Genomic DNA, 17,005 nt, shown 5'->3' on the forward strand with positions numbered 1-17,005 from the left:
GAGGATGATCTTTTTCCGCTCCATGTCCGTGACGACGATGTATCTTATCCAAAATACCACACTGCCATCCAATCCTTTAGCATCTAAACTAAAGGTTTATTATAAAAGAAAGAAAGAACAAGAAGAGAGTTGTTAAATGGTAAAGCAATCACATACATACAAAGACTTGAAAGTCCATATATCAGCAGTATTGGTGAGTTTGCTGGCTTAAAAGTTCCTCTGGAACACATCCACAGCTTGGATGGGTCATTCAGTCCTTTGGTCCAAGCTTCAGTTTGTAGAACAGATACTGCAGGGATAAGAAGCAGGACAGAAGATAAAATGGAGAAGATGCAGCTGCCCCTTGTATTCCTTTTGCCATGTGGTTTGTACTTCCTGTGTTCTAAACACAAGCTTCACAGCACGTGGCATGGAAAAGCCTTAGAATTCTCTGTCCACCGGCCTACCCCTACCTGCCTGGCTGACTCATAAGGTGTAGTCCCTAGCCTTTCAGTGAGTTCATTGTACAGCTGATGATCCCTGATGGGCCATCGAACAGGCTAGGCAGTGCTGATGCCAATCTGTCTGGGGGTGTCACCCAGAAACACAGCACAAGTTTGGAAATACAGATATATTATACATATCTATAACCCACAATACAAAGGTGATACAAACATATAAACAAGATTATCATACTTGGCAATTTATAACATTTTCACAAATACCTCACATGGCATATCTGGTCAGATTCCTTGCAATTTATCATAAAGTGTCCCACATATTCCATACATCATCACACCTCTTTCATACAGGGTCAGGAGAGCACCCTTCACCTCCTGAGGAGATTGAGGAGATGATATCAGAGTGTCCAGCAGAAGTAGCAGTGATGGCTAGCGATCCAGAGACATGGTGACTGGAGTGGAAAAGGCTGCTCATGCAGGAAGGATGGGAGGAGCTGGAGGCAGAGCTGAAGCAACAGAAGCTTGCTGACCAGGACAAATGCCATTGGCTCAAATAGAAGAAGAGGGTCAAGTCATACCCAGGAGGGAGGACCTGAGGGTATATCTATTCAGGGGCTGACAGGCAGACAGATATGGGTGTGCTGAACCCCAGTGCTTTGCTTATGGCCTGAGTCACTGTTGACACCAAAGCAGATTCTGGGACTCTGACTGTGGGAATACAGGAGGCTGTGTTGTGTGATGTGTTACTTTGTTAATGAAACTGGGGCTTTCAAACCAAACCCAGCTTTTCCTCTGGGAAAGGCAGAAAAGGTGAATCAAACTCCTTCAGTGGACTCCAGAGAAGCAGAGGGAAGTGTGAGCCAGAATGCAAATGGAGTAGCTGAGAGTGAGAAGTGGGGTTGGATCCCCCTGCATGTCACAAAGAAACTGATACCTTAGACAGCAAGGAAGACAGGGAAACATCTCCCTTCAATCTGATGGTGCAATGGTCTGTGAAAATGTAAAGGACAATGAACTGGGTGGGAGGGGAAATGTTGCTCACCTTGATTCAGTGTGTAGGGAACAAAAGGCTAAGCCAGTGTGTTTGTGTATGTGTTAGGAGGGTTCAATAACTTTTCCTCTTCCCCACCTGAGAAGCTGAGGTTATGCCACAGGGAACCCATGGCCCTGACCTCCAAGGAGGTGGGGTAGAGAAAGGAATTGGGCGATGGGGAAGAATGTTTATTATATGAACTTTTGTAATTTGAAATTATAAAAGGTTTTGGCTGTCACACCAACTGGGAATAAAGCTGTGGATCTCTCTAGGCTGCCAGTCAAGAGCTCTCATTACACTACCTTCTTTATGGGTGGTGTGACAGATATTGCCACCATATGCAGCATCTAGAATCTCCATCACTGGAGATTTTTAAGAGCAGGGTAGGCAAACACTTGTCAGGGATGGTCTAGATAATACTTAGTCCTGCCATGAGAGCAGGGGACTGGACTAGATGATCTCTCAAGGTCCATTTCCAGCCTACAATTCTATGATTCTATGGCAGGTGTGGCATTGGGCAGCTGTAGAACACACAAAAGTGACTAAAGAAGCCCTCAGTCAAACACTAGTCAAAGAGGGGAAACGTGGGACTTAACAACACAGAAGCCATGCAAAGAGCAGCCCAGGATAGTCAGGGATGGCAGAGTCTTATTCATGACCTATGTGTCTGATAGTATAGGAAACATCCAGATTCAGATTCAGGATCCCTACAGTATAAAAGCATCATATGCGAACAAAATAGCTAAGGGAGGTAAGTGTCAGTAGCCATTAAAACCACTGCACCGTTAAAGCAAGCCCAGCAGTTAGAGGTATGAATCTGTATTTCAGACCACCTGTGTTTCCACTGATCTTGGGCACGTCATCTGCTAAACCACTACAAACAAACGGTCTGACCCTGGTGCGAAGAATGTAGAAAACCTACAGTGATCTTAAAATACCAGTGTAAGGAAACCGAAATATAACTGCTCTAACACCATGTAGCTCTTATTTTTAATAATGGCTTAGAGAACCACAACTCTGCTGAATGAGGTTTCAATACTGAAATGTTTTTCTATGACACCAAGAATAGAAACTTATTACTAGCTATGGTCCAATTTGAAAATATACACATCTGTATATTCAATATCAGCAAATCTTTGACATCATATCCTATCTTTAGGTGGACCTTCAAATTGTATGAGTAGGTTTACTTTCAGAGCAAATACCCCAAGCACTCTTTAAACAAAAGCACACTTCTTTTACATCAAATCAGCAGCTATGCAAGGGAAGACACCACATCAAACTATTTCCCTCGAAATATCTTTCCCTCATCAAAACTATCTTCTTCAATGGGACTATTCACCTGCTTAAAATTACACATGTGCATAAGTGCTTTGCCGAACAGGGCTCTAAACACACAGCTATTGTTCATGTGTTCCATGGCTTCTGATCTGATGGATCTAGTCAAGTGGCTGGCCTGCAAAGAGTATGTGTCTTAATGCTAATGAAGAAACTAATAGCAAATTCACTTTCTGCACAAGTAGAAGAGGCCCACACTTCTAGAACACAGTGTCTACCATTTTATTCTCTATGTCAGATATATGTGGCTTTGGCAAAGGTGGTGTCTGAATGCAGGTGGTCACAGATTCATTACAATGTCTTCGGGTTTTTTAATTGTATTAGATGTCTCATATTTGTACATGAATCAATTCCCCTAACAGCCACACCAAACTTAACAAATCACACAGGAAACAGCTTAAAAAATTAAGAGACATCAAAAATAAGGAATCGGGGAGCAAATAGAGAACTTGGGCAGAAAGGATAAGCAACATATGGAATAAGATACTAGTATCAGAGAAATGAAGTGAAACAAAGAGGGTTCAAAAGACATCTCAATTTCTTCTGGTAAAGGAGCAGGGCCAGCGTGTGGAGAAGCCCAAATGTTGGATTAAGATTCACCAAAAAATGCTGCATAATGAAAGCCGGATGTCCTTTTGTTGTTCCTATCACCCAAAATCTTAGACACAATGTACATTCAGAATAGTTCAGAAAAATCAATATAAGAAAATCTTGCTCACTCATTCTAGTTAGTATGAAGATGCAGCACATGAATAATGGTCACTCCCCTACTCAATAGTTTTTTAAACATCCTCTGATTTCAATTAAGCACATTCCTCTTTAAATAAGATATAGATGAAATAAAATACTTTTTTAGCAGTTTCTTTGGATATTTAATCTTTGTATCATCTCACTTTCCTAATACATTTTAGTCTCTTTTTCTGCCCACGCTGATTCAAGACCAGCAGTACTGTGCCTCAGCAGGAGTGATCATACCACATAAGATCTGACACTTGTCTCGGAATAATAGTACTTAGCACATTACATTTTCCAGAAATGTGCAAGTTTAAGCCCACTAGCACATTGCACTTTAGTGAGGTATTTTAAACATGAGGAAACTGATATTCAGTGGCTTGCAAGGTTAAGTTACTCACCCAAGAACACACAGTGAGCTAATATTAGGCCTGGAATTTGACCTCAGAGGTAGAGGTGGAGAAAATTTTTAACCAAACATTTTTGTCAGCAAATGCCATTTTGTTGAATTTTCTAAACTTTTTTTCTGGCCAGCCCTGTTCAGGGGCTCCTAGCTTCATGTCTCATCAATTACATGATACAGGTGCTGTGCCTAGAAATGACACCTTCCTCAAGAAGTCATAGAAGTTATATTGTGGTTTTTTTCTTGTTTCACAGTTACAGAATGGCAGATGTCCTTAGGAGAAAAAAACCCACATCCTTTCCATTTTCAATATATATTAGGCACTTATTAAGCAAGAACACACTGCAGCAATAATGGGGCTTCTCTTCACTTTGTCTGCTTCTGCTACTATTATTCTCCTGGTAATTCCCGGAGGTAAGTGCTGCTTTTATCCACTGTCATTGTAATTCATGATGTGTGTAGAGCAAGATGTAGCTAGATATATTGAACTAATGAAGTTATCAGTAAGTAAGAGAAAGAAAACATTTTTATTTATTTTCCATTGATTGTAAAAGTTAGGTCTATGATAAATCTAAAAATAATATATGAAGGGAAAATCTTAACTTAACCTACAGAGAGGGTAGGCCCCTGGAGTCTAGAAGAGTTATATTAACCTTGCCTGGTTTCCCTTCTCAAAAGATGTACATCTATCCAGGAGTCAGAAAATTCCATCAGAAATGATGCTGTAATTGGCATAAATTGCTTCATTTCCAACCTTTTTTGAAAAAATATTGTTCATTTAACGCTTTATCTGATTATGTAGTGAATTGTGTATTCACTTTTTCAGAGTATACTTATAAATATACTGCATAATGTTTAGACAATATCAGATCCAGGGTTCTTTGGCATAATGAAAGCTGATGAACCTAGCAATGGAAACAACTGCAGCTCAGTCAAGTAAAACTCCACAAGACCATTAGTATTTTAGGGTGGGATTTTCAAAATCAGGGGTGGCCTAATGCTGTTCCTATTGAACTCAATGGAAGCAGATTTAGACCAACACAGATGCATTTTAAAAATCTCACCCCTAATACAGCTATATTCATCATTGTAAGTCTGTGCATATATTTATATGCATTATATTGTATAATTACTCTAACCCTTTCTCTATGAATGGAATTATTTTACATTATATACTATCCCAACTGTGTGCAGCCTGGTTTATTTTTAGATTCATGTGTGGACATCATTGGAGGGTATGCAGTGACTCCACATTCAAGACCATATATGGCCCTAATCAAAGGGAAAGAATATTGTGGAGGAGCTTTGATCAAAGAGAACTGGGTTTTAACAGCAGCCCATTGTAAAATGTAAGTTCTTCTAAAGATTTCTCTCTCATAGAATGTTCTTACTAATTTAACAGCAAAGTAAATAACACCCAATATGAACCAAAGCTAATGCCTATACTGTAGATCTAGCATGCTTTAGAAACTGCTATAACAAATAAAACTAATGTTCCATTTAGTCTGGTATTCTGTCATAATAGATAATTATGCAATAATATGCCGGTGAGGGTTTCTTCCAACTCCAGGCAATTAGTAGCTTATCTCCTGAAGCACGAAAATTTGTCTCTCTTATATTTTGTGTAGCTAGTGTAATTGGGATTCTAATCTTATTATTACATTTTAACATTTACATTGGCAACCAAGCAATTGTGGTCTCCATTTCTACACTTTCGTGAATAACAAAGGCCATAATAAAGTGCACTAACCTTCAATCTATATGCAGAGATATTTTGTTAACTACTATTTGGATGCAGGCATAGAATAGCAACAGTTAACTCAAGGAAAGACTTATTGACTCTTTTCTTAGTCAATCACAATTTTGCTGAACAAAGTTCAAAACAATCCAAAATAGCTGCCCACAAAAGTGGAATGAAATTTGTGTAATTTCATTCTATAAGATGAATGCAGTTCACTACCTGAGGATATGCTAAAATAGCTCTTTAATTTATGCAGGGCCGCCCAGACGGGGGACAAGTGGGGCAATTTGCTCCAGGCCCCACAGGGGCCCCCACGAGAGTTTTTTGGGGCTCCTGGAGCAGGGTCCTTCACTCGCTCTGGGAGCCCCGGAAAACTCTTGCAGGAGCTTCCTCCACTGCAGGTCTTCAGTGGTCCTTCCACCCCGGGACCTGCCACCAAAGTGCTGGGTCTTCAGTGGCAATTTGGCAGCAGGGGACCCCTGCCGCCGAAGACCCCTGACCCACTGAATCCTCTGGGTGGCCCTGAATTTATGTATTAATTTACATATTTATTAAATTATTTTTTTTATGAATTAACTTTGTGAAATAGCAACATGAACAAATGAAGGTGAGGATGAAAAAATTCTTTGCAGCTAGGGTTGGGGTGGCTAGTTATATGGGCCCGTGGTGCCCGTGCTCCAGGATTATTCAGGGCCTGGGGGCCCGGCTTCACCAATGTTCGGGGTTAGGTCTCTCCCCTAGCCCCACCTGCCACCCCCAGATGCCTCCCCCAGAACATCTCTTGGCCCCGCCTTCCACCCCAGGGGATTTAAAAGGGCTCAGGGGCCTCCAGCCACTGCCGTCATAACCAGCAGCACAGCAGGGCTAAGGTGTCTTCCTGCCTGGCCTTGCTCTGCACCACTCTCAGAAGTGGCCAGAACAGTCCTATGGCCCCAGGGGTGGGGAAGTGGTCTCCGTGCACTGCCCCGACCCCAAGTGCTAACTCCGCAGCTCTCATTGGCCAGAAACTGTGGCCAATGGGAGCTACAGAGACAGTGCCTGAGGGCAGCGGTGTGTGGAGACCCCCTGGCCCTGCAGCCTAGGAGCCACTGCCAGAGGGGTATGCGGGTCACTTTCCGAAGCTGCTTGAGCTAAGCACCACACCCTTCACCCTCTCCCACACTCCAACCCCCTGTCCCAGTCCAGAGCCCGCACCCAGACTCCCTCCCAGAGCCCACACCACTCCTGCGCCCAAACTCCCTCCCAGAACCTTAGGCAGGTGGGAGGGCGAGTGAGACTTAGACCCATTCTGGGCATCACCAAAAATTACACAAACCTGTCACCTCTGGGTTGCCTTAATAATTTAGCTTGTGAGTCAACCTCTCTCCTGAGTGACAGGCTACCTAGCCAAATAATCTATTTGGCCAACTCAGGCATGAATATGAGATTTAAAAGACAAGTCCAACCTTTTACCTCCATCAAGAGGGTTAGCGCTCCCACTGAGCCAGACCCCACACAGTCTCTCCTGGCAAGTCTTTCAGTCTCAGTGAAACTTGGATCCCACAATTCAGAGACAGAAAGAGAGATTAATTCCTACTGTCACAGCCCAAACAGGTGAACATATTTAGCTCCTTATAAAGACTACATCGGGCCCCACAGTTACAATATTAGTCTACAAGAACATATAGAAAACGGAAAGCAATTCTGACTTGACCTGAACAAAGAGAAAATGCAATAGCTAGCCAGCATAAAGTTCAGTCAGCAATTAAACACCAATATACCCTACTAAGAAAAAAGGACCATTTCCCCATAGCCTTTCCCACAGTGCATGAATGAGCGGAGGGCAAATCTTGCTGAGATTGGAAGAGAGGTTGAATGTCCTCCAGTCCTATATCCCAGCTAAACTTAAATGCATGTGCAACTTCCTCCCATGCAATCACAGTGTACTTTAGAGTCACTGGAGCAATTAGTGGCATGGTCTGATATAAAACTGGTCCTTGATTGGCCAAGAAGAGCATAGAATCCTTGGCATCCGTTCAAGGAATCCCTAGCAAGCACAGATCAGTAAGCGACACTTCCATTGTCTGGTGAGCCTGTGAGGAGGCAGGACACTTACGGAGAGGCAATTGAACTGAATTAGATGTAGGCTGAGGAGACAGTGTTGAGCTCCTGATTGGAACTATTTCAAAGGTTTGGGAGTCAGGTTCAAGGTCAAAGCAATGATACCATTCAGATTTGATTTCAGATCAAAAAGCATCCAGATTTCATCACATGCATCCAGTGAAGTGGGTATTCACCCACGAAAGCTCATGCTCCAATACATCTGTTAGTTTATAAGGTGCCACAGCAGGACTTTTTGTTGCTTTTTACAGATTTCATTAGTTCTTCTCATGAGATTTCAGCCCAAAATAGCATAAATCTCATAAAGGTCAGTTTTTATAAGATTTCTGTTCCCAGAATAGCTGTCCTCATCACATTTCTGATGCATCCAAACTGAACCCAGAAAATAGATCTCTGCCATCTTTGTATCAAGCCCAGAACTGAAACTGTAGGGGCAGGTTTGTATCCTGAGATCTGAAACCTCTCCAAGACCCTGTGAAATTCATATAGGTATAGACGTAGCTGTATGATTTTAGCTCATTTAATTATTTATAATTATGAATTATAACAATGTGCTGTTTCTTATTATTTAACTTACAGCAGTGTATTTATCAGAGAGTATAGTACCTACTAGAAATGAACACTACTGAACACATGTATAGTTTTGTATGATTAATATAGTTAATTATGTTGTTCTTTTCAGTGATAGAAGAAGCAGAGTTGTTCTTGGAGCTCATTCACTTTCAAAGAAAGAGAAAGAACAACAGACTTCTAAGATTGCAAGACCAATTAGCTTCCCATGCTTTAATAATCAGACAAAAGAAAATGACATCATGCTTCTGCAGGTATGGAATTTTTATTAAACATAATTTTAAGAATATGCAACTTTCCATCCTGTATGGATATTTGATGCCATGCCCCCTGCCTTAGAAAGACTCCAGACAAAAATCTTTAGCTTTATAATATTTCTGACTTTGTTATTCATACACTCATTTGTCATTTTGTACTTTCTCAAACTTCCTGTGCAGACTTCTGACTTCTTATAAGGAGCACTGCCTGTAGAAAATATGGTTGTGCACATAATATCCTACAACATGATATCTGAATATGTTAAATAGATATTGTGCAAAGTCTTGCATAATCTAATGTTATAGGAAGTGTTGTTAGTCAAATATCTGACTCCATTTAACATTTTGACTTCTCTTAAGCTATACATTAGATTTTTAAAAAATCCATTAAAAGAATGTTATTTAGGAAATTAGGAAAAGCTCAGCTTACAGTTGCCCAATAGTGCACCATTCCCATGAATGAGGCAGAGGTCCAGTGAAAAAAAAATACTGTATCATCATATAATTAAAGACTATGTGATAATAAAATTCATGAGCAACTGTAAATCTGCTATTTCCTAAATTTCAAGCACTTGACTTTGCAATCTAAATAACATTCTTTTAACATACGTTTTTTTGGGGGGAGGTAAGGGGGGGTATCTATAGTTTCCTAGGTTTTTTTAAAGGAAAAAAACAAAAGTATGTTGTGTTCTATTCAGCTACAAAAGACCCTCTATCATGCAACAGTAGGGTTAAACCCCTGAATCTTGAGCTCTGTAGTACAGATTGCTACCACATGAGCTACAGGACTAACAACCTTAGCTGGCTAAAGGAAAGGCTACTATTCCAGAAGGAAGCAGTGGGCAACAGAGGACACGTGCTGAGTCTATGGAGCAGTCACCAGGACTGACCTAATTCTCTCTCTTCTGCCCACTCTTGGGAGATAGGGGAGCCCCAGCTCCATGTACCCCTCTGGGTGGGGGAATGAGCCACTGGGGCCATGTGCTAGGGACAGGGCCATGGAATGGGAACTGAGCCCAGTCCAGTTTTCTTCCCCTCCCCCTCTCAGCTGCTCTGACATCACCTAGGTAGAGCTGGTTGGAAAATAAAGTGGGTGAGTGGTTCCATAGAAAATTTCAACAAAACTTTTTTTTGTCTGCTTGTTTTACTCTGAATTTTCTATTAAAATTTTCAATTTTTTGGCAAAAATTTTCAGCCTAAAACCAAAATATTGCTATTCAAAATGGCACTGTGGTCCCTCATGGGAGTTCTATTTCAGGGGCTTTATGCTCCCATTCTCCTCTATAGGACTAGCTCTCCAATAGCTCTCTGATATACTCCTAGACTTTAAGACCAGAAGGAACCATCATGATCATCTAGTCTTGCCACATTTCAGGCCACAGAACCTTGCCCATCCACTCCTGAGGTAGACCCCTAATCTCTGGTTGAGTTACTGAAGTCTCAAGTTATGATTCAAAGACTTCATAGAATCCACCATTTACACCAGTTTAAACCCACAAGTGATCCATACCCCATGCTGCAGAGGAAGGCAAAAAACTGCCAATCTGACTCAGGGGAAAATTCCTTCCCAAGTCCAAATATGGTGATCAATGAGCCCGTGAGTATGTGGACAAGACCCACTAGCCAGATACCTGGAAAAAAATTCTGTAGTAACTCAGCTCCCTCCCCATCTAGCGTCCAGCCATTGGAAATATTAGCTACAAGCAGTCACGGATTGGCTACATGCCACTGTAGGCAGTCTCATCATATCATCCTCTCCATAAGCTTATCAAGCTCAGTCTTGATGCCTCTTAGCTTTTTTGCCCCCAGTACTCCCCTTGGAAGGTTGTTCCAGAACTTCACTCCTCTGATGGTTAGAAACCAACCTTCATCAAATTTCAAGTCCAAACTTGTTGATGGCCAGTTTATATCCATTTGTTCTTGTGTCAACATTAGCATGTCACTTAAATAACTCCCCTGCCCACCTCGGTATTTATCTCTCTGATATATTTATAGAGAGCACTCCTATCTCCCCTCAGCTTTCTTTTGGTTAGGCTAAACAAGCCAACTTTTTTAGTCTCCTCTCATATGACAGGTTTTCCATTCCTCTGATTATCCATAGTAGCCCTTCTCTGCGCCTGTTCCAGTATGAATTAATCTCTCTCAACATGGGTGACCAGAATTGCACGCAGTATTCCAGATGACATCTCGCCAGTGCCTTGTATAATGGTATGAACACTCCCTGTCTCTGCTGGAAATATCTCACCTGATGCATCCTAAGACTGTATTAGCCTTTTTCATAGCAAAAATTCTTGTTGTTAGTCCCTAAGTGCATGGCCTTGCACTTTGCACTATTGAAATTTCATCCTATTTCTATTACTCCAGTTTCCAAGGTCATCCAGATCTTCTTGTATGATATTCTGGTACTCTGCCATATTAGCAATATCTCCCAGCTTTCTGTCATCTGTAAATTTTATTAACATACTCCCACTTTTTGTGCCAAGGTCATTAATAAAAATGTAAAATAAGATTGGTTACAAGAACGGTACCTGAGGAACTCCACTAGTAATTTCCCTCCAGCCTGATGGTCCACTTTTCAGTATGACCCCTTGTAGTCTCCCCTTTAACCAGTTCCTTATTCATCTTTCAATTTGCATATTATGCCCCATAGTCTCCAATTTAATTAATACTTTCCCATGTAGAACTGTATCAAAAGTCTTACTGAAATCCAGGTAGATTAGATCTACTGCATTTCCTTTGTCTAAAATTTCAGTTATCTTCTCAAAGGAGATCAGGTTGGTCTGGCAAGATCTACCTTTTGTAAAACCATGCTGTATTTTATCCCAATTACCATTTACCTCTCTGTCCTTAATGACTTTCTCTTTCAAAATTTGTTCCAAGACCTTGCATGCAGTTGAGGTCAAACGAACAGACCTGTAGTTTCCCAGATCACTTTTTTTTCCCTTTCTTAAAAATAGATACTATATTAGTAATTCTCCAGTTATAGGGTACAACCCCCAAGTTTACAGATTCATAAAAATCCTTGCTGTTGGGCTTTCAATTTCATGTGCCAGTTTCTTTAATATTCTTGGATGCAGATTATCCAGGGGCCCCAGTTTGGTCCCATTTAGCTGTTTGAGTTTGACTTCCACCTCAGATGTGGTCATTTCTACTTCCAACTCCCATAATGTATCACTTTCTCCCATTTTGATACCGGAAGAAGGTGAATCATAGGAGTTCTTGGCCATGATGCATCATGTGAAATGTAGGCCAGCCAGAGAGCCCAGCCCATAGAAGAGATTTGGAGCATAAAACTCCCAACCTATAGTTCCCATGAGGCACTGCAAAGTCATTCTAAATAGAAATATACCTGGGTTTAGCCACAATATTTTGTTTTTTAGTTTTTCAATTAAACAGAAATTTCTGCAGAAAGCAGACACATTTCACACAATTTTTTTTTAATGAAAACCCAATTTTCTGTCAAAAAACAGTTTCAATGGAAATTTTTGACCATCTCTACTCCCAAATGTTCCCAATACAGTTGTTCTTGCTGCTTTGGCAGGGGCATAAGTCCAGCACTTTGGTATGTTCCTGTGTTCAGCTATTTTGGCAAGTTGCCCAAAATTTTCTGAAGACGATAAGCTGGAGAAGAGAAATTATGATTTTCCATAGTATCTTTTGGAAAGCTGAATGAAATTTCACAAGGCAAATGAAAGGCACTTCGCTAGCTCAAGAGTATTCTGCTGCTGATTACCAAAAGTCTGGGAGCTTCTCAAAGAAAAGGTCACAAAAATACTTCATAATCATAGTGTAGAGTATTGAGCAACTTAAAGATAGGGGTTACTATCAGCTACCCCTGCAATAACCATGTCTTATTATTATCCAATAGCTTCAACAGAGAGCAAAAATTAATAAAGCTGTGAAAACCATTAAGCTACCTAACACAGACACTGACCCCAAACCAGGAACAAAGTGCCAAGTAGCAGGATGGGGAATAACTAAGAATCAAGAGCGTAAACCTTCTGATATCCTGAGGGAAGTCAACATCACCATCATCGACAGAAGAATCTGCAATGATCAGAATCACTATAATTATAACCCCATGATAACAATGAACATGGTGTGTGCTGGCGATGAGAATGGAGGAAAAGACTCATGTGATGTAAGTAGATATACTGGTTGTACCCATCTAGAGGCCCTTAGAAATCAAATGTAGAAAAATGGATATGATGGATCCATCAGAATGCTCAGGTCTTTAGTTCAGCTGCAAAACAAGTGTACTAAGTATGTCTGAGAGTTATAAAGGACTGTGCTGATCTGATTTCCCAAGACTTAAAATCAAAGCTTCTGATTTGTAAACTATCTTGAGGGCCACTGGACTTCTTTTTTACCTTCTCAGAAAAGCATAGAGGAAAATATTTTATATTTATATCTTAGTGGAAAAAGAACAGTGGAAATGACCAGTCTTTACAAGGGTAATTCAGATTAACCTACTGGATCTATTCTAAAAGCTACTAAAATCAATGGAAAGACTCCCATTGACTCCACTGAGCTTTGGAACAGGTTTTACATGATCTAATACATTTCATATGTACATAAGTCAAGTGATAAAACAAATTTCAGCCATATCAAGTGGTGATAGCTATACATAAACAGCCATATTTTTAAAAATGTTTAAATATGTAATTGGTCTGGACAAATATTATATCATTTTTTTTGCTATAAGCGGAATAATCCATCAAAGAGTTGACTTTTAAAAAACGTTAGTACTCACATTCTCTGGCAGGTAATAAATGAGTACCCGCTGCAGATTCCACCCCAATAGCTCACGACTAGCCTTATAACTTCTAATAGTAAAAGCAATGGGGTACCATAAAATTTAATGCAGAGACACTCATTTAATAATTAAGAACTTAATATGCTTGCACTCCAACAGAAAATAAGTACAAGTTTGCACTGAGGTCCGTAGGCCAGTCCTGTGGAGCAGTCAGTACCCTCCTCTGAAGAGTTGAGGGCACTCAAAAAACAGTCTACAAAAGTTGCTCAAGACCTTACAAGATGTGGCCCTAATTGTCTGATTCTGCTATTATTAAAGTCATTTGTATAACTCTCACTGACTTCAATGGAAGCAGAGTCAAGACCCAAGTCCTGCTTATATTTCTCATGAGTCATTTCACGGCCTTGTATTATTTCATGTCTGATACAGTAAAGGAACACCCAAGTGCATTTGGTGGGTTCAAAAAGGAGGTTGTCCAGCCTATCCAGAAATAATGGCTTATACCTTACAATGCATTAACAAGTCACACCCATTCCTTCGTTTCATGTCTTGCATCTTTCTCTCATACAGTCCGTCATCAGGAAGGATTCAAGCCTGTTGTTCTAAAAATATCTGAGAAAGTCTAAAAAAATTTATTTTACATCATATTTAAACACTAAATTGATCCTAGTTTAGGTAGGTAATGCATTTTCAGGATTTAACAGAGTCTGATTTAGTTTATGAACACTTAGTCTCTGATCCTGAATATACTTTAGAAATTTATAATATTAATCACATGAGTAGTGCCAATGAGGGTTTGAAGGATCAGGAGAGGAGATAGTACTTTGATGGGCATTATCAAAATTCCTAACATAGATCTTCAAATCCACTTTACTTATAATCTAAATCAGGAGAAAGAGTAGAAAAAGACAAAGAATTAACCCTTGTCTGCTGCAGAATATTCCATCCATTTATATACACTGGGGATGTGGGGGGAAATCACACCTCTTGGCAAATTTGTCTAATATATTATGGCTTGATTTATTGATGATTTCAAAGGTTTTGTCCAATTCTCCATTGTCATAGAAGCCTTTCTGTCCAGCAATGAAAGGGTTAACACACTGTGCTACCTATTTTATACACATCTTGACGAGTACATTACTAGATGATTAATTTTCCAACCAAATTAGAAGTTTTGCATTTTGATTAGATTTACTAATTATTTCCAGAAACTTTCCACATTCAAAGGACAAAGTTTCCAGTTTATTTCAGATTATAAAAAAAGTACATGTTCATTACTACTAAATTAGATTTATTCTCTATTTAATTCACAAATGAATGGATCAGATTCAAACCTTTTCTTTTTTTTTTAAATACAGAACACATATTCTTAGGAAAGACCAATAGAAGTAAGAATTAATTTCTGAAAACTTTCCTCGGACCTTGTCTACACACACACACACACCAGTTTATTAGCAGTGTGTTTTCAAATCTTTGTAAATTCTGATGTCAAGTTTGTCTTCCTCTTCTTTAGGGGGATTCTGGTGGTCCTTTGATATGTAATGGTGAACTGAAAGGCATCACCTCCTTTGGCAAGGCAAAGAAGTGCGGTACTCCTCAATACCCTGGTGTCTATGCTCGTCTTACGAAGAAACATCTTCTCTGGATAAAGCAAACCATAGGCGGTGACATAGATTAAGTCAGTCACTGACTGATTTTCTGTTGCTCTGATATACATTTACTTGTACCAAAATTTATTTTTGAATTATGCAGTCAGTATGACCAGAGTATTATTCAGTAGCTTCATGTACATACTATGGTTGAAGTAGTAATTTCACTATAAGCCCTTTCAATGGCTTGTAACTTTCCCATCAGAATTCACTTTGGGGCACACATTTCATCTATGTGAGTCCAGCAAAGAAATGACCTTAACCCCAGCACAACATGAACATAGTATTCACCTATAACAGTATATGCCCTGTAGTCTCAGCCATAGAGGGGCTAAACAGGGGCTTCATGGCTAAGGAAAGAAGTATTACTTCACCCTTAGAAAGTGCATTTACTAGATCTCTGCATAGATAATGAGCATGTCAGCTCAAGGTCCAATCCGACTCCCACTGAACTGAGTAGAATTTGGCCCTAATTGCATATTGAGAATAACTACACATACCTAGATCTGGATTTCCGTAAAAATCCTAGAGAGTCACTGAGAGTCTAGGAATAATCCCAGAATCCTGGGATACTGTTGATGCCTCTCCTTCCTCTGATGATCCCATGATTTATGTTTGCCCCCCACTTCTGAAGGCCCTCTGAAGGGGGCTATTAGGCAGCCTGAGGACATGGCGTTTCAAAGACTGAATACTTCATAGGGAAGTTTATTTGACTGTGAAATCTAATGATTTTGGATTTCCTAACTTCTATGTATTTCAAAACTTCAACCATTTCATTACATTATAATATTTTGCATTTAATAAAGAAAAGGCAATAAAGTTTGTGGCGTGAAATATGCAATTATCTGGAACATTCTGTCTCTTGCAGTAAAAATACTATGTGCAGTTTTGAACATGTAAACTATTGGCAAACCAAATCAGGGTATATACTTGTTTATAACATACATTATGTTAAACATTCAGTTGAAAACTCTATTGTGATGGGGTTTGCAGGGTGCAACCTAGACTGTGGGACTGCTGAGCCCTCCAAACCCACTAACCTGGGCTCCCTTTCACAAGTGATGCTGATATCAAGTTACAAGCCTCTGACAGGCATTGCACTTACAGACATCCAGAGGCAGGGACACACCCAAATGAGTTACATTAATGGTCTCCCAGCCACTCATGAATCATCAATAGGGAGGCTTCAACCAATGCCCCCCAGCTCCCCAGTCTTGCATCCTAGAACTGTACCATCTTGCACTGGTCAGAAGCCTGACCGGTGTAAGTTCATTACTTAGTTCACCATTTCTTCATAGGAAAGTGGACATGGATTGCCTTTGTTAACCTGAGCTTAGATTCCCCCAAGCACTTCAACCAAAACACTTTATTTATTTTTAGATAAAATATAAACAAATTTATTAACTACAGAAAGATAGAATTTAAATGATTATACGTAGCAGGCAAAGAGATCAAACCTGCTTACCTAAAAAATTTTACAGTGACATCATCAATTGGCCTCTCTCCCTCAGCATCTCAACAGTGAGAACAACATCTGGAAGAAAAAGACTTTGAACTAAGGAAGAGCGGTTCCAGGCTGGAAGGGTGTCTAGTCTATGTATTGAAGAACTGTAAGCTGCTTGTACCATCTGACATTGCTTGATTTTTTTTATTTTTTATTTTTTTTAAGGGATACTTTGTAGAAAACATATCATAATTATATGACAGTGGTAATATGGAGGTTCCAGGGTGCTCCTTGGAGGTACAGAGTGTCACACCTACATAAAACCCTCAAATGAAATGATAGATGATTTCTCTGGTTAGATAAAATATTAGTATAATAAATACTAGCTAGTAAACTATAAAAGTCCTATTTCACACATAGTGGGTAAATAAGAGAGGACAGAAGGATACCAAGCCAAATGGGATTACACCAAGGTATCTGAGAGCTGAATTTTGCCTAGTGACTGAAATTTACACCCAAAATATTCTGCCTACGCAAAGGGA

The 17,005-nt window shown here is 40.0% G+C and overlaps 1 protein-coding gene across 1 annotated transcript; it reads left to right on the plus strand.

Annotated features, from left to right (window-relative positions):
• Positions 1 to 4,299: 4,299 nt before the first annotated feature.
• GZMA (granzyme A) lies at positions 4,300 to 16,350 on the plus strand. Its single transcript, XM_032769023.1, has 5 exons — positions 4,300 to 4,360; positions 5,157 to 5,295; positions 8,470 to 8,611; positions 12,483 to 12,755; positions 14,884 to 16,350. The coding sequence occupies exons 1-5, from the start codon at positions 4,300 to 4,302 to the stop codon at positions 15,046 to 15,048; spliced, it is 780 nt and encodes a 259-aa protein (XP_032624914.1). The 3' UTR covers positions 15,049 to 16,350.
• The last annotated feature ends 655 nt before the right edge of the window (positions 16,351 to 17,005 follow it).

The sequence above is a fragment of the Chelonoidis abingdonii genome, chromosome 6 (assembly GCF_003597395.2).
Source record: "Chelonoidis abingdonii isolate Lonesome George chromosome 6, CheloAbing_2.0, whole genome shotgun sequence".
NCBI lineage: Eukaryota > Metazoa > Chordata > Testudines > Testudinidae > Chelonoidis > Chelonoidis abingdonii.